We start from the raw sequence: 17,221 nt of genomic DNA, 5'->3' as shown, positions 1-17,221 counted from the left end.
AAACACCTGTTTTTCAAAAGCAGTGGAAAAAAGCTGAAGAACCACCTGACTTTCACTTGAGGATAGTGATGACTTCTTTGTTTTCACCTCAGACAGAGTAACAATACTAAAAGACAAGATGTGTGTGTGTGTGTGTGTGTGTGTGTGTGTGTGTACACACGGTAACCTCTAATACCTGTACACATGTATACATTGTTTTCCCAAAAACTTTGAAGAAAGAGAAAAAGAGGGAAACAACTGATGACACTATGGCAGCTTCCCCATTAACACTGTAGTTGGCACGAGGGTTGTTTTATGAAAACATCAGGTCAGCAATGGCCATTCATTCATTGGATATTAATATATTGCGGCAACTTGTAGTGTGTTCTCTTAGACCATCTTTCTCCCAGACTAATCTTCACCAACCTGGTGCCCTCCCATTGTTTTGGAGTACAATTCTCAGCCAGCATATCTTTTTTGCTCACTATCCTTATTTAGCGTTGTCTGTTTCCGTAGGTTCAATTTGGGCCTTAAGCGGAGGCATTTTGTTTAAATACCATTCAAAAATGTATGCATGGAAAACAGTGTATTTCTGATGCCAGTCTTGATGTACCATCCACCTTTTTAAAAAATGAAGGGGGGGATATGGCTTATTCCTAGGATTGCCATGATTAGACACTATGTAATATAGACATGTCTATATAAAGGTTGGTACGCGGGTGGCGCTGTGGGTTAAATCACAGAGCCTAGGACTTGCCGATCAGAAGGTCGGCGGCTCGAATCCCCGCAATGGGGTGAGCTCCTGTTGCTCGGCCCCAGCTCCTGCCCACCTAGCAGTTCGAAAGCACGTCAAAGTGCAAATAGATAAATAGGTACCGCTCCGGCGGGAAGGTAAACGGCGTTTTCGTGTGCTACTTTGGTTCGCCAGAAGCGGCTTATTCATGCTGGCCACACGACCCGGAAGCTGTACACTGGCTCCCTCGGCCAATAAAGCGAGATGAGTGCTGCAACCCCAGAGTTGGCCACGACTGGACCTAATGGTCAGGGGTCCCTTTACCTTTATATAGAGGTCAAAGCTTCTTAGCATTGGCAATGCTGTTTACTGAAATGTGGGTGGTGGGCAAGGCAATGTTTGGGCTGTACAGACACAATGGCAGAGCCAATCTGGTGCTGCCACTGGGGCACCAGTGCATCCCTGAGTTCTCCACTGCATTTAATAGGCCAGTGCTGATTAAAACACATGCTGAAATACAGAAATATATTTTAAAAATAGTTGTCCGCAGGTAAGGCTAAGTAACATTCTGTATCTTTGAAACGGTGGTGCCTTCAAATGTTATAAGAGGTACATTTGTTTGTTTCCAGGATCAGTGGTTTTGGCGTGTCAGAAACAACCGAGTGATGGATGGATACCCCATGCAGATTACCTACTTCTGGAGGGGGCTGCCACCAAGTATCGATGCAGTTTATGAAAACAGTGACGGGAATTTTGTTTTCTTTAAAGGTAAGAAGTGAAATTACATGAAGAGCCGAGTAAAAATTCATTTAAGAAACTTGCTAACATGTTGCATTTGGAGAGCTATTGCATGGAAATCAGGATGACCAACTACAGAAGCAATTTTTGGAATATAACTTGCTTACACTCCTAGATAAAGTGCTCTTCAAATCAGAGTTAAGACAGTAGCCGAGTCTTCCTACGAAATGCTGCCCACTGCAACTGGGGAAGCTATAGCCAAGATCCCCCCACAGATTTCTCTGTATTCATCTGGGACCTTATCAGGAAGGTATCCCACTTGGAGAAAGGGTTTCTGAAGTTATGAGTGACATCGCTAGTAACTTTCGGGTTAGACTAGAATTCTGACACAATGGGAGTATCTTCAAAGGTTTGGAAACTAGAATTACTTCAGTATATGGCTGCCAGATTACTGAAACTAGTCACTATGGTCCTATTGTGTCTGTGCTGTATCTGTAGCTCCTGGTCTGCTTCTGGACTCAATTCAAAGCAACAGTTTTTGACCATCACACCTTAGAAACAGGGCACTTGAAGGACTGCCTATCTCCATACATACCTTCCCATACTCTTAAGAAATTCAATAGAGGGATTTCTATGTGTGCCCCCTTCCATATCTCAGGTAAGGCAGGGAGCTACCATGGAGAGAGTCTTCTTAGTTGTCAAACTACAATTTTAAAACATTCTCCTCAGAGCATCTTGCTTGGTACCCACTTTGCTATCATTCTGGCAAAAATCTTTTTATTTTCCCAAACTTTTTATTCTTTTATGGGCTTTGTGCTACTTGAATTTTCCTACATTGCTGTTCATTGTTTTATAGTTATCATAGCTAAATTGTATCTCCCCTACCACCAGTGTAAACTACCGTATTTTTTGCTCTATAAGACTCACTTTTCCCCTCCTATAAAGTAAGCGGAAATGTGTGTGCGTCTTATGGAGCGAATGCAGCCTGCACAGCTATCCCAGAAGCCAGAACAGCAAGAGGGATAGCTGCTTTCCCTGCGTAGCGATCCCTCTTGCTGTTCTGGCTTCTGAGATTCAGAATATTTTTTTTCTTGTTTTTCTCCTCCAAAAACTAGGTGCGTCTTGTGGTCTGGTGCGTCCTATAGAGCGAAAAATACGGTACCCTGTTTTCAGCCTGCAATATTATGCACCTTTACTCGTGAATAAGCTCCACTGATCATAGCGGGAATCAATTCTGGATTAATATGCATGGGACTGTGCTGCCGGTTGTGCAATTTTTGTGCTTTAAATAGCATGAACTATAGAAAGATACACTTCTCCTCTCTAATTTTCCTTTCCCCCCTTCTAATCAGAGTTACTTATTTTAAGCATCAGTTGTTTATCTTGCTTATCATGTCACCTGTGTTATATTATAATTTATTTCTTCCCAATACAGTGACATTACAGTGTTCAGGTGGGAAATGAATTATTAATAAAGTTCCTGCTTTTATACAAATATTCGTCATAATTAAAAATTGCATAAAGCCCAGAAAATGTGGCATGTGGAATTAACTGGTTTTCAACAGCCTGTGGCCCCCTCCCCATTTTTTGGTGTGTTTCCCCCCCTTTTTTGCACCAGGCATCAGCTGTTCCTTAAAATTAAAGGTCTTAAATATGCATCTAATTTGGGTGTAATGTGAAAATTATACTGTATGTTGAATAAATACTAGTTTATCATTGCAACCTGCTCATTGGGAGTGAAAATCCGTGTAGGATATGATTATTTATAGAGTGAGATTTGTTAAATGAGCATTTTTTGCATTAACAACAATAAGGGAATCAGATGAAAATGCTGAAATTTAACTGTGTAGTTAATAAGGACTGAAAAATATTGTAGCTCAAAAGGTTTGTGAGGAGGGTAGATGAAACACCATCAGGGACCTTTAAAACCTGTAGTAAAGAGGTTAAGAAGAGGGTTGCTGGATCAGACCACAAGCATGATACAAACATGGCATAGTATCGTCCATCTTAATTCAAAATGGCTGCTCTGTTGTGTGCATTAAGTTTACCATACCTGCTGTGGGCATGCTGAGTATGTAGGCCTTGCAGAGCCTATTCTGTTCACACAGTGGCCAGACAGATACATAATGGTAGCCCATAACCAGCACATGAGCACAGTAGCACTCTCCCACTTGTGTTCCCCAGAGACTGGTATTCAGAAACACCCCGTTCCCACCCCACCATACTTCTCCTGCACCCCAACTCCGTGGCTTTCTTTCTTTGATTCTTTCTCCCATTCCCAGCTCTGTTGTTTCTTTCTAGACCCCAATACTTCTTGCTCTGTCACCGCTTTATAGCTCTCCCCTGAAACTGCTTTCCTTTTCCCCTTTCTCTCAATAGCTTCCTCAGTGTCTTCCCCTTTGTCTGAGGTAAGTTGCAGTTGTTGCTGTTGTGGCCAGAGCTAGGCACGTCAACTTCTCTTTCTGCTTCCTTTCTTTTTTACCGTAGCAGCTCCTTGGGAGAAAATAATCAAAGTTTGGAGGGTGGATACAAAATGGTGGGTTTCCAGGTATAGCTATAGCTGTCTCTTTTGGGAGGTGATTGAGTTAACCAGCAATTGGCCAGGATCGAGGCCTTGTGAGGCCACCACCATTCCCTGCTGACTGTTCTCATAAATGCCATCATTCATGCACATAGTAATCCATTGCTTAGTTGCATCAGGGGCGGGGAAACTATGGCCCTTCAGATATTGCTGGACTCCAACTCCTATGAGCCTCAATCAGCATAACCAGTAATTAGGGAAGTTGGGAGTTGTGGCCCAGTATATCAAGAGACCACAGGCTTCCCACTCACACACCAGTTTAGTAAACATAAGCAATGGAAGTGAAACCACTAGAAAGAGAGGAAATGTGAGCACTAGCAGCAAAAGTCAAACCACTAGAGAGAATGTTAATGCATCGTGAGTTTGGAGTTTTAAGCAGACATACTGTTGGCATCATTTTACAAAGACACAAAGACATGCATTTTTATTTCAGTGCATTTATAATACTAGTAAGTTTGCATTCTGCATATATAGATTTTATATTGTTTTCTGACATTCCCACCCACCCCCATTCCAAGCTGGGTCTGGTTCAGGCATGTGAAGAGGACAGCTCCTGCTTTCATGTAGTATGTTTCAAGGATGTCTTCACTTGACTTTCTAGATGTTAAGAGTGTGTGGAGAATTTCTGTCTAATTGATTTCTAGTGTTCATACTTGAAACTTCAGTGTTTTAGGGGACAGGGAAGTGCCCCAATAGTGTCCATAAGTGAGTTAGGTTGTAGCCCATGTTAGTCATACTTGGAATTAATTAATTCATTGAAATGAATAAAGATGACTGACTTAGGTACATTAATTTCAGTGAGTACTCTGAGTAGAACATAATTGACCAACTCAATGTATCTTCATATGTATGATGAAAGCTGCATTCTTCCTGTTTGCTAAGGACCATTAGCTCAGACTTTGAATATTCTTTCACAGTGATTGATAGATGGCCTGATGAAGAAAAACCATTTACTGTAGCCCAACTCCATTTTTCTCCTATGCTCTGAAATAGAAATAATGAGTCTTGGTCACCAGTCCCATGCACACTTTTCTTGGGAGTAATCACCATTTAACTATATGTTGCTTACTCCTAAGTAAACACTGCCAATTTGTTGTCATGTTCACTGCTTTTGTAATATGGACTATTGGCATCTGTTGTAAGAGCCAGCAGACACACACGGCAGACAAAAACATTTTTAATCTTCTGAAAAGGCCCGAATATTTTCCTCCCCATGTGTTATGTTTATATTACTGCATGCAAACCACAGAATTCAATCGTGTTTTATTACCATGTAATGAAATCTCAGAGTAAGATGAGTCTGCAGAACCATTTTTCTTTTAGATTTATCTAATCATTTTACACCTCTCAAAAGCATGTTGTCCTCTAATCCTTCTCTAGAAGATTAGTTTTACTTTGAACCCTTAAGCAACTTTGAAACAACTGCCTTTATTATAATATGGCAAACATATTTTGTCCGCATTCTTTCTTAAGAAAGTCCCTTACATAACAAATTATGGGTCCTATGAAAATCACTTAGTGAAGGAAATGTCAGTTCCCATTGGCACAGCTGGTTTTTTGTGGATATGCATTACATTCCTACCACCCTTCTTTCATTTGATATAGCTAACCCACTGTCCTATATCTGTGGTAAGTTCTCCGTCACAGACTAACATGCAATGCAATACTGTTGCTGGAAATTCAGACTTGCAGGGGCAAATTTATGAATCCAATCTTAAACATTGGGATAGCTCAGTTGGCAGAGCATCAGGCTCTTAATTTCAGGCTTGTGTGTTCGAGCCCCACATTGGGGGAAAATTGCTGCATTGCAGCGGGTTGGACTATATGACCCTCATGGCTCCTTCCAACTCTACAATTCTATGATTCTACCACATGGTCACATTTCCATGCTAGACATCCAGCATGCTAGACAGTATAGGTGACTGCCTGTGGCAGCACAGCACTTGGGGCTATTTAGGAAAATCTTCAAAGGGAAGGAGCATCATCTGACCCCCTTCCCAGAACTTTGGGACAATATGGTCCCAGGGCAAAATGAGACACAACAAAGGAGAGTCTGTTTTTCAAACTGAATCTGTCCTAACCTGAATCTGAGGAGACCAATTTAAATGGCAAAAGAACATGTGTGATAGGAACATTAAATGCTCTCCCTCCCATAATTTACTGCCTCAAAGTCCATATCCTGAGGCACTGTTCTTTCAACTAGACTCTCTTTGAGCCAATGCAAACAAAATAAATGATTATCAATGGGGATGGGAGGAGCTACTAATTTCTGTGGGAAGGCTCAATAAGAGGCCAGTATAGGCTGTGAAATCCTCATGGTTGGCTTTCTTCATGGAGTATGGTGCCTTGTCTTTCCTGGGTCGCTTTTTATCCTTCTGGTTGAGCACCACTTGCTCAGGTCAGTGTCGAAACCAATTCTACCACACACAGAAAGTCTGTCTGTCTTCACCCTGTCACAGCCTTGCTGTCTGTTCAGTCTGTGATTGCATGTGACTTCTATTTAGTTATTTTAATTTCATTTGGATTCTACATTCCCCTTTTGGAATTTGTTGCTCAAATTAGGCCTATGGAATCCTAAGCCGTTTTCTCTTAAGCCAAGACCCGGCCAAAGGGCCATTTAAACTCTTGTAATGCCATGCCAAAGGGGAGAGCTTTGCCAAGCCTCTTTCACCATTGAGGCTGAAGGAGAGGATCTTCAAAAGGCTATGCCTTGCCTGTGTGGGAGAGAGCCAATGGGCAGAGTCAATGTTTCTGGCTTTTCTCAGCTGACCCCTATTTATTTTTTTAAAATCAGTTTCAGAAATTTCTCAAGAACATGAAGCTTTTAAAATATATGGTTCAAATATTGTTTCATAATACAGTGAATGGGAAATCTTAGACATTCTAGCACTTTTATTCTTTTCTTGCCCTGTGTACCAAAAGAAAAAAGAAAAAAAGGATAATTGGCTCATGCGGGATTCATTTCATCTATACTCCTAATAATGTTCTATTTTACAGAGGAAGGTCAATGAATTAAAATTCATCTGACAACTGAGAGTTGTTGTTGTTTTTAATTCACACATCAGTGATTAGAGTTGTATAATGATAAAATCTGCCTGAAGACCCCTGTTAAGACTGTATAGCCACATACATTGAATGCGTAGAAGAAGGGTGAGTTGGGACAGGCTAGCTGGCACCGGTGCCAAATAGGGGGGTAGGGAGTCAAGGCTCCTCCAAAGCTTTGCACATGCACTCCATGGGACATCTGCATGACATGTCAGCCCCCCCTCCCCGTGGTGTGTATGAGTGACGTCAGCATGCCGTGGGGCATGCACACACACCATGATCATGCTGTGGGGTGTGCATGCATGGTGCGGTGACATTGCATGGCCCCAGACCCCCTCAAACATGGGTCAACTTTCAGAAGGCCACACACCAGTCGCAGGTGAGGCCAGAAGGAAACCCTATCTCTTTAGTACAGTTGGTATATTCAAAATATACCTATTTTGAAATGTATCTTCCTTCTATGAAATCTTGGCTGGATTTCATTAAAGTGCTGTATGGCCATTCAAATATCGATTGAAAATAGCATTTTACTATCCCAAATGGAAGTGTAAAATATCATTTTAAGTTGATAGTTGAGTGAAAAAATGAAACGAATAGCATAAAACCCATCTTTATTTATCTATTTAGTGCTTAGATATGTACTTAATCTTCTGCATAACGGCTCAGAATGTACAGAAACTTTGCTGTTTGGTAATATAGCATGAACACCTAATTAAAATATAGCAATATTCTTTCATAGCATTCCATAGTGGTTTTCCTGTAGGATAGGTAATGAGGAAATGCCGGATAAGTCTGTAAATATTTTTTAACTGGCAGGGATGCAGATTGTGAAATTCTTCCTAGTGTGACAAGAAATTTAAGCAGTGCTAAAAGCTAACTGTCAAAGGCATCGGCAGCGCTAAAACTTGTGCCAAGCCCAAATGCAGCAGTAGCAAAGTTGTTGTAAAATTCACACTGGTGCTGCCATAACTTTCAACACCACTCATCCCACTATTTGACAGCTTCATTTTGAAAGCTAAAATTTACTGGCAGGATATGGGTAAGAAGCAAGTAACACTGCCTGCATAGAAATTCAGGGATTTTATTTTATTTAAGTGAAGCAAGTGTAAGGAGAAGGCTGGCTGAAAGCAAAATGGATATGTGATACAGATAGGATGAGCTTGAGGATCAAGTGAAGTCTTGTAGATAAATGCAAAACAGCAACAGACAATTGCAGCCCAGCTTCTCACCTGTTCTCTCTGTGCCATAGAACAGCTTAATAGGAAGGCTGGCCAGAAAAAAACAACCCCTGTTGCCTGCATGCATTGTTATGCAATATTTGCAACACTGTAAAAGAGTTTAACCGAAAGATTAGCATCTGCACCTGCTACAAAGGAGTAGAATAGAATCATAGAGTTGGAATAGACCACAAGGGCCATCGAGTCCAACCCCCTGCCAAGCAGTTCTTGAAGGCCCTTGAAATCACATGGATGGATCAGTTAGCAAGACTGTTTATTCAAAGAAGACACCTAGTAGGTCTTTTAATTCTTTCGACATATTTTCAATGCTCCTTGTGACTTTTTGGAACCAGGCTCAATGGTTCTGAGAGAGCAGATTTATTTGTCTTTTCTTTGAAAATTGAATGATTTGGCTATGGTACCCTCCTTGTAATGTGTCGTACTGAATTATTGTTTGGGGGGTTATGGGTTAGGTTAGTTTTTTATTGTTTTAATTGCATTGTGTTTCTATATGCTGTAACCCAACTTGGGACCTTCTTGAAGGGTGGGTAATAAAAACAAATAATAATAATAATAAATTTAAAGAAGTATTTGCTTTGGCTCAGAGATAGTAACTTGCCTAATGATTCCTGACTGCTCTGAGATTTGAAATAAGCAACTTTCCAGTACCCTGCTAACACTTTTAATCTCTTTGCTACATGAGGTAAATATAAATGTCAATGTTAATTTTATAGCACTTTTAACATACAGATGGAACACTTTAGAATCTCTCATACTTAACCTTTCTAAAGCCCTGAGATAAAGGGCATTGATATTCCCATTGTACAAATTCCCAACAGAGGGTGTGATAGTGACTCATCCAATGCTGTTTGGAGAGTTCATTAGAGGACTTATCAAATATTACCCCTCCAACATAAGGGCTGTAGGGAGAGGGGGAGAGACAGTACACACATTTGGGCTGAAATGCATGGTAGAGACAACACAAATATTATGGCCTGCCTTGTTCAGCACCCACCTAACTAAACTAAACTGTGCTCACCACAAAGGGTGATAGATAACGTTGGAACTGAGCCCCACAGGTAAATTTTTCAACTTGATAATTTTAAAAAAAAATTTTTTTGCCCGCTCCTTATCTTAAATTCCTTTTCAGTATGCACTTCTCAGATTGAAGGCTCTCGTTCTGTTTCTTTGCTGAAACTCCTGAAATGTGCAGCTCTCTGACCTCCTTCTCCTACTGAAATCCAGATGCTTTCTCATATAACTCCTTGAGCTGAGGAATCAGAAAATAAACTTTCTCTCTCAAAGAAAACCTGCAGTCATGTAAATCTTGAGTTTGTTATATACGGCGCATGCTACAAATAATGATGACAGCTGTGGCAGTATAAGCCCGTCATCTTCTGCATGCATAATACATCTCCATCAGTCTGAAACCAATAGAAATCTTGCATATAAATAATTACTGTTGCCATTGCCCAAGAGACTCAAATAACATATATCCAGATAGCTTCTAGAGTTTAAATTTGTTTAGTTCTAAATATCAGAGGAAAAGGTATCAGCTGGGTAGGATCTGATAGGCAAATATAACTCGTAGTTCCATTTGCCTATGCAATGTTAGGTTCTTTTGTAGTTATTGTTCAGGAAACCATGCCTTGCTTAAATAAATGGTCACACAGTGTAAGACAGGTCTGTGCAACTTGTATGCCATGAAGCAATAGTCTGGTGCCATGAACCTGAAAGCCAACAGTGGCCCACAGATGGACACAAAGTGAGAGAGGGCAGTGGCACTTATTGAGGAGGCACTGGTCTCTAGGCTGGATTCATTGGGTCATATATATGTTGGACAGAATAATTGCAATCCTCCTTGTGATCGAAAATCCTGTTCACACAGTGTTCCTGATCACAGGGATTGTATTTACATTCAGATAAACACACTCACAATCCCCCTTCAGTTCTCTCCACTCATTGTGACATGGTTTGAGATAGAAGCAGCATGTGCATCATCATCCCTTCACTATGAATGCAGTTTAAAAACACCCGAATGGATCCTGAATATCTTGGATGTGTTCCATTGGGGAGGAGAGCATCAAAACAATGGTGCATATCAGTATGCCACATTTGTGTGGTAGATCAGAGCCACAGTGCTGCTCTCAGTAGCTTATCTGTATGGCACTGGGTGGGGCAGTGAGGTTGGGGCTACCAAGACACACCGGCAGAACCTCTCTTGCCTTCCCACTGGTGTGTCTTCATAGTCCCGACCTTACCATCACACTGCCCTACCCAACTTCCATCCAGGTAAGTTGTAATGACCCCAACTGCTAGTGATGCATATTGAGGAGGCAATAGAATGATGTGGATGTTTTCTTGAATAAGAAGAATGTATCTGAAATGTAGGTGTAGGAGCAATCTCATGCTTGAAAGCGGATTGTTAAGCAGTTGCAAAGGAGCTGATGAAAGATTTAGTTCGCAAGTTGAGCATGGGAAGGATTGAAACCGTATCCCATTTCCTAATTAGAAAATGTGACAAAAGGAGACGCTGTAAATCTCAAAGATACTGGCTGAAGAAACCAAACTATTTCCTGATTTCCCCCCTGCATCCTCTTATTACTCTTTAAGACTTCCCTTATTTAATGCCGCTGAGGGATAACTATAAAACGAACCGTGAAACAACTCTCTGTTTTTTCCATCACAGTGACTCTAGCGCAGACCTGATCCTCAATCTTTGGGGTGAACTAAAGTTTCCTTTAAAAATGTTTGTAACAAACACAGTGCCTAAGGGCCGATATGTGTACATGAGGCAAGTCTGCCTGGATACTTTGTTAAGCACAAGAAAGGATATGGGTTTCCATTTTTGTACATGTCATTTTCTAAAATGATTGGTGTTGAGAAATGTATCCACTTTCCCATTAGCTTCTGTGCCTAAGGGTGTCTTGCAGCACGTCTGCACTACAAATTGACAGCCTGCTTCTAAGGAACTACAGCATCAGCTGAAGCTTTTCCATTTCTGTATCCCAAGCAGCTTGCTAAACCTGGGCATTTCTTGATCTTACCACAGACAAAGCCTTTCACTCCATGGCAGCTCATAACATGCTGCAGAATTCAAATACAGCAGGCCTCCACCTCTCATGACCTACCAAAAGCAGCCCAGTAGCCATGAATCATCAGCTCACCACAACCCATTTTTACAGCCCTACAGCATATTAGGTCTCTTGGTGGGCCACCATTCATGGTTGATGAGCTGCATTCAGCTTGGTGAGCCACAGCACAAATTGTGGCGGCTTGCTCCATTTGGAATTTTTGATTCTGCAGCATATTTGGAATTCTGAGGAATGACAGCCAATGTTTGGATATTGGTTCATATGTTGATACCTCCATTGTTTTCTGTTGTGTTCTTTTTTCTAATTAATGTCTTACACATTTCTTGGGGAAAGAGGGGGAAAGAGCCTGTTGGATGCATTTATCAACAAATGATAGTACAAGAAGCTAATGTGGATCTTTCTCCCTTCCCTCTGCTCTCAGGTAACAAGTTCTGGGTCTTCAAGGACACTACTCTCCAGCCAGGATATCCTCACGATTTGATAACATTGGGCAGTGGGATTCCACCCCATGGTATTGATTCAGCAATTTGGTGGGAAGACGTTGGGAAAACCTACTTCTTCAAAGGAGATAGGTTGGTATATTCATTCTGGAAGGGAATAATCAACCTGTTATTTTCATAGCATTTGTGTATGACTGGTTGTGTTCCTTTGTTTTCCAATGGCCTTGTGAAAAATATTACACACATGGAATTTTTAGTGTTGGGTTGACTGTTTACTATTTCAAGGCTTTATATGTACACTTCCACACAGGTTAAGACCCGTATCTTTTGTGTTTGCCCAACTATTATAAATCTTCTCTGTCAAGGGAAGCAAGTCTCTGAGGTTTCAGGTTCTACTGTGCACGTTCACTTGTCATTTGTTTTCATTTAGCCTGCAATTAATTGTTTTATATACATCTTACAGGTGATGTCAAATAACTTCAGAGACCTAGGTACTGAAAGTTTTCAATGAATTTGCATATTTTTCTATCTCCCTTCACTTCTGTGCTCGTACTTTTGAAATCCTAGCACAAAAGAATTTAGGGTCACAACACTGAAAACAAAGTGTTACAATTTCAGTATGAGTTTGGCGACAGAAATGGAGGATGACGGAAGACCTACAATCTGCTTCGTACTCTCAGAGCAGTTTAGCTTTATGCATTATGTTATTTGTGCGAAGCAAGTGTTGTGCATGGATTGCTTCTAAAATGAACTGTGACTTTTGTTAATGCATTGTTTTAATCCTCAGTGCTCTTGGTAGTTAAGCAGGGTTTACCTCAACATGGCAAACAAGCACTGATAGAAGAGGAAGGAGATTTAGCTCTACCTTCCTCCAGTTCCCTGCTGCTCTGTCTCCCCCAGTTCCTGCTGCCTTATTTTGGACTAAGATGAAGCTGTGGCAAAGATTGGTCCTAGTGTTTTGTCCTTCTGCAGAAAGATTAGCAGAGAGCAGAACGTCTAGTACAGGGGCATGAATTAATTCCCCCTTGGACCCTAAAGGCAATGGGAAGTCATGCTGTGACTTCTATCTGTCTTAAGGGGACCTTGGCACCACCAAAATATTTTTCTGCCTAGCTGATGTTTTCTACTTTGATAGTATCTCAATGATTTCAATCTTTCGCAAGGGAGATATGTATGGAGCTACCTTAACACTGAGGTGTCCTTGCTTATTTGGAAGCTCTGTGTGAGATTTGGAGCTCCTGAATGTGTAGCACTGACCAGAGTGCAACTCCTGTTGCCTAGATGCTTATAGAAACCACAGGAGAAAGGACTTTTCCTCATTTCCTTCATGGTCAGATCACAGCTGTGCAGCTGTAAATAGTTATGGGCCTCCCTCTGATATTCAAATCCACTTGGAAACACTTGAATGTATAGAAGCTCTCAGTATATTGAATAACATTGTGTATATATGCAATTCAGGGAATGAACCCTGTGTGTGTAACTAGATTTCCTGGTGTTTTTTCATATATATATTGTAGTGGTTGGGAGTTACTCGTGTGTAATCCTGCCCCGTTTGAGCATCGGATTGCCTGGTTAAACCCTCCGGACTGCACAGCCCATCTCAGCGTGGCTGCCCTTAGTCACTCGTAGAATCTGTCTGTGGGTGTTTCTTAAAGCGCTGCCAACATAAGAGTTGTTTGACGCCTAAGCGTCTCCGCCTCTCACTGCGCAGGAGTCTCCTGCGCAGGGTGGGCGTGGGCAGCGGGGTGCTTGGGCTCTCCTCACTAACTTCCAGCGAAGAGTCCTGGAGCCCCTGCACCTCCCTGTCCCGTTGCTCTCCTGGATCCCTGGTGTTACACTCATTCTCTTCCCCTTCTTCCCGGCTAAGTCTCCCTCTGGCGCTTGGACCTTCCTCTGCAGAATCAGAGACCCTCTCCTTCTCCCATGCCTCTGATGTCAGTTCCCTGACATATATTTTCAGCATAAAATACAATAAAAACAGATTAATATAAATGAAAATGAAAAAAGAAAATAACATAATAGGGAAAAAAGAGAAAGAGGAGAAGAAAAAAAAATACAAAGAGCTCTAGCAGAGGTAGAACTTGACGCTTGTTTCACACAAAAAGGTATGGACCTTCCCAGCAGTCACCTGGTAGCTTCCCTTCCTTCTCCCAGCCTCCCACCTTGGGAGATCTCCCCTTCCCTGTCTCTCATACAGGATCTTTCGCCTTCCATCCATCACCTTCCTGTGCATTTCACAAAAGATAAAACGCAGGCAAAAGTAGAGTGGATAGAAGGAAAATGTGAAAGAGAAAACACAAGAAATAAAGAAACAAGAAATAAATATTAAAAAAATAAAAAGAAAGAGAGACAGAGACAGAGAAGAATATAGCACCAAAAATTTTACTGGGCATCATAGGCAGTAGGAGCCATAGAGTGTGAGAGACTCTCAGTTGCATCCCTGCAAGCATGCATGCTGTTTAAATCTTTCCCCCAACTGTGCTGCTAATTTTGTTTGCCTTTCTGAGCTATATAAGTCTATATTATGAAGACTGCCACAATCATTTTTATAAATGGAGCCTTCTTTTCTGTGTACCAGCCTTGGGAGAAGAAGTAGGCAACATCTTGATGCCTGAAAAGTATGTTTAATTTCAAGCATATTGCAATCAGCATCTACTGTGAACAAAACCTGTCCTATAGTTTGTCTCCTGCAGATAGGGAGATTTGTTATTTTTTAAAGTTTATTCCAGGGCAACAGTTTTCAACCTGCAGGTTCTTGGGACCAAGACAATGGTTGGCATCCTATTTCTGCATTTGTGACTTACACTTTCTGTAAGTTTTATTCGATTGAGGTTTTGTATAGTAGGTTTATTTCCAAAGGCAGCTATGCTAAGTCAAGGTCTTCCTAAAATACTATTAGCTTGAGCAATATACTTTTAAAAAAAGCAACCTAGAGGGAACTATCAAAGGAAACTTCTGCTGATGGAGAGGCTGCTACTTAGAACTGTAACAAGCATAATGAACCTCAGCAGGACATAAATGCAATACTGTATGTAAGAAGAAGATCGAAGAACATGAGCCATGCCAAGATAATTGAGCTATTACAGGATATTGACCACCAGTGGGAATAAGCCCATATCCCACTAAGCTTCACAGTACATATTGTTTATATCACCTTCTTCCCTCCCCTCCCCTTCTTAATGTAATGTTAGAGTTGAATCCTCCTGCTGGTTTTAATTGCATGAATAAGCCTATTACGGTTTTCTTTCTGAATTAGGACAACCCACTGTTGCTTCTTTAGTAGCAATGAGGTTGTCAGGCATGAAAGAGACAGGCAAGAGGTGATGCCAAAGTCAAAGAAGCAAAATGGCCTCCCTGCTAAGACCGTGAAAATATGCTGTAGTCCTCTTAGGAGAAAAATGTGCCTGGAAAACCACAAGGAGAATGTACACATGAATGAGGAAGTCCCAAGGAAGTGATATAAATAGAAAAGTACACAACCATGCTGGATAAATCTATGCTGATTTTTCTACTGAGTACAATCTTGAATTAATCCCATGAAGTAGGGTTTGCCCGGCAGATCTCAGTTAAATTTGCTATAGCTGTGCAAGAGACAGTGCCAGAGGACTTTATCTATACTTTGCTTGAATGCCTGTTGGCTTTGTTTTTGTTTTTTAAAAAACCAGTTGGCTCTCTTCCCCTTATTACCCTGTTTCTGAACTCACTTGCAGCTTTGTAATTGGAGGCCATGGTGATCAAACCCATTTTATCTTTGAATTTTGCCACTAGTGAACCTCTTTTTCTGTCCATGGAAAGATGGACTTTGTTCAGTGATTATTTGTTCAGTGATTTTAATCTTTGTGCAGGCAGATTCTGTGCACCCTTCCTCTAAAAATAAAAAAATAAAAACCTGAGAATTAAGCTCTGTGTTTGATTTGGTTTATACATTTATTTATTTTATTATTATTATTTATTTATTCAGTTTGTATACTACCCTTCATCGGTACATCTCAGGATGGCTGACAATGTAAACATACAAGATAAAAACAGAAATTATATAATAAAAGCAAGAGCAAAACAAAAACAATAAATACCCTCCCCCATATAATATAATTTTGGGGCATTTATATAGTGCTTAAATCGAATAGTACACAATCAAGATTAAAGCTATAAAAACAGAATTCAGTTAAAATACCTACTGGACTCTTCTTTATTCTTTGCCAATCAGCCGTAGCTGAGTAAGATTGTCTTCCATGAACATGGTTTTAACAGTGAGTCCGTAAGTGACTGTGGAGGCCAATTCTGGATCCACACGTCCTTCCACAGTGGGGACATAGGTTTCTGGGTGGGAGTCGATCAAGGTGAGGGTTTGCCAAACGTGCCTTCCTCTTAGCATGTTTCTCCCTTTCGTCCTGAGTTCGAGCATCTTCAAAGCCCATGACGCCTTTGGTAAAGGCTATTCTCCAACTGGACCGCTCGCAGACCAGTATTTCCCAGTTGTCAGTGTTTATACTACTTTTTTTTAGATTTGCCTTGGGAGAGTATTTAAACCCCTTTTGTTGACCACCAGCATTATGCTTTCCATTTTTTAAGTTCAGAATAGAGTAGCTGTTTTGGAGGATGATAATCAGGCATCCGTACAACATGACCAGTCCAATGAAGTTGATGTTGAAGAATCATTGCTTCAACACTGGTGATCTTTGCTTTTTCCAGTAAACTGGCATTAGTTCGCCTGTCTTCCCAAGTGATATGCAATTTTTTTCAGAGACACCTTGGTGGAATCTTTCGAGGAGTTAGATGGCGTTTATAAGTGGTCCATGTTTCACAAGTGTAAACAAGCATTTTTGTTTCCCTGAGAATGTCCCAGTCCTCAAACACTCTTCACTTCAATCGGGAGAAAGCTGCACTCGCAGAGCTCAAGCAATGCTGGATTTCAGCATCAATGTCAGCCCTTGTGGAAAGATAGCTACCCAGGTAGAAGTGAACAACATTTTCCAATGTTACAATGTTAAGTTGGATTTGTGGCACTGCAGAGGGGTTGTTTTGTGCTTGTTGGTGCAGCACTTTGGTTTTTTTGGATGTTGAGTGATAGGCCAAGCTTTTCGTAAGCTTCTGTGAAGATATTTAGGATGGTCTGGAGGTCATCCTCTGAGTATGTACACACTATGTTGTCATCAGCATATTGAAGCTCGATGATGGAAGTTATAATAACCTTACTCTTTGCTTTCAACCTACTCAAGTTAAAGAACTTTCACATCAGGTTGATATATGATTTCTACCCTGGTGGGGAGTTTACCTTCAACAGTGTGTAGGAACATGACAATGAAAATAATAAATTGAGTTGGGGAGATAACACAACCCCGTTTAACATCTGATCCCACTGTGAATGGTTCACTTTGAGAGCCATTGTTATC

General features: G+C 41.0%; 1 protein-coding gene across 2 annotated transcripts in view; it reads left to right on the top strand.

The window, feature by feature from the left end:
- Positions 1-17,221, top strand: part of MMP16 (matrix metallopeptidase 16) — a 189,036-nt gene that overhangs the window by 148,942 nt on the left and 22,873 nt on the right. For both annotated transcript variants that reach the window (XM_081204666.1, XM_081204667.1), the window contains 2 exons: positions 1,342-1,480; positions 11,810-11,960. In XM_081204666.1, the coding sequence (XP_081060792.1) occupies positions 1,342-1,480; positions 11,810-11,960 (290 nt within the window). The remainder of the gene's footprint in view (positions 1-1,341; positions 1,481-11,809; positions 11,961-17,221) is intronic.

The sequence above is a fragment of the Podarcis bocagei genome (assembly GCF_964188305.1).
Source record: "Podarcis bocagei genome assembly, chromosome: 8".
In the NCBI taxonomy this organism is placed as follows: domain Eukaryota; kingdom Metazoa; phylum Chordata; class Lepidosauria; order Squamata; family Lacertidae; genus Podarcis; species Podarcis bocagei.
Note: the sequence above shows the minus strand (reverse complement) of the source record. Positions and strands in the feature narration are given on the sequence as shown.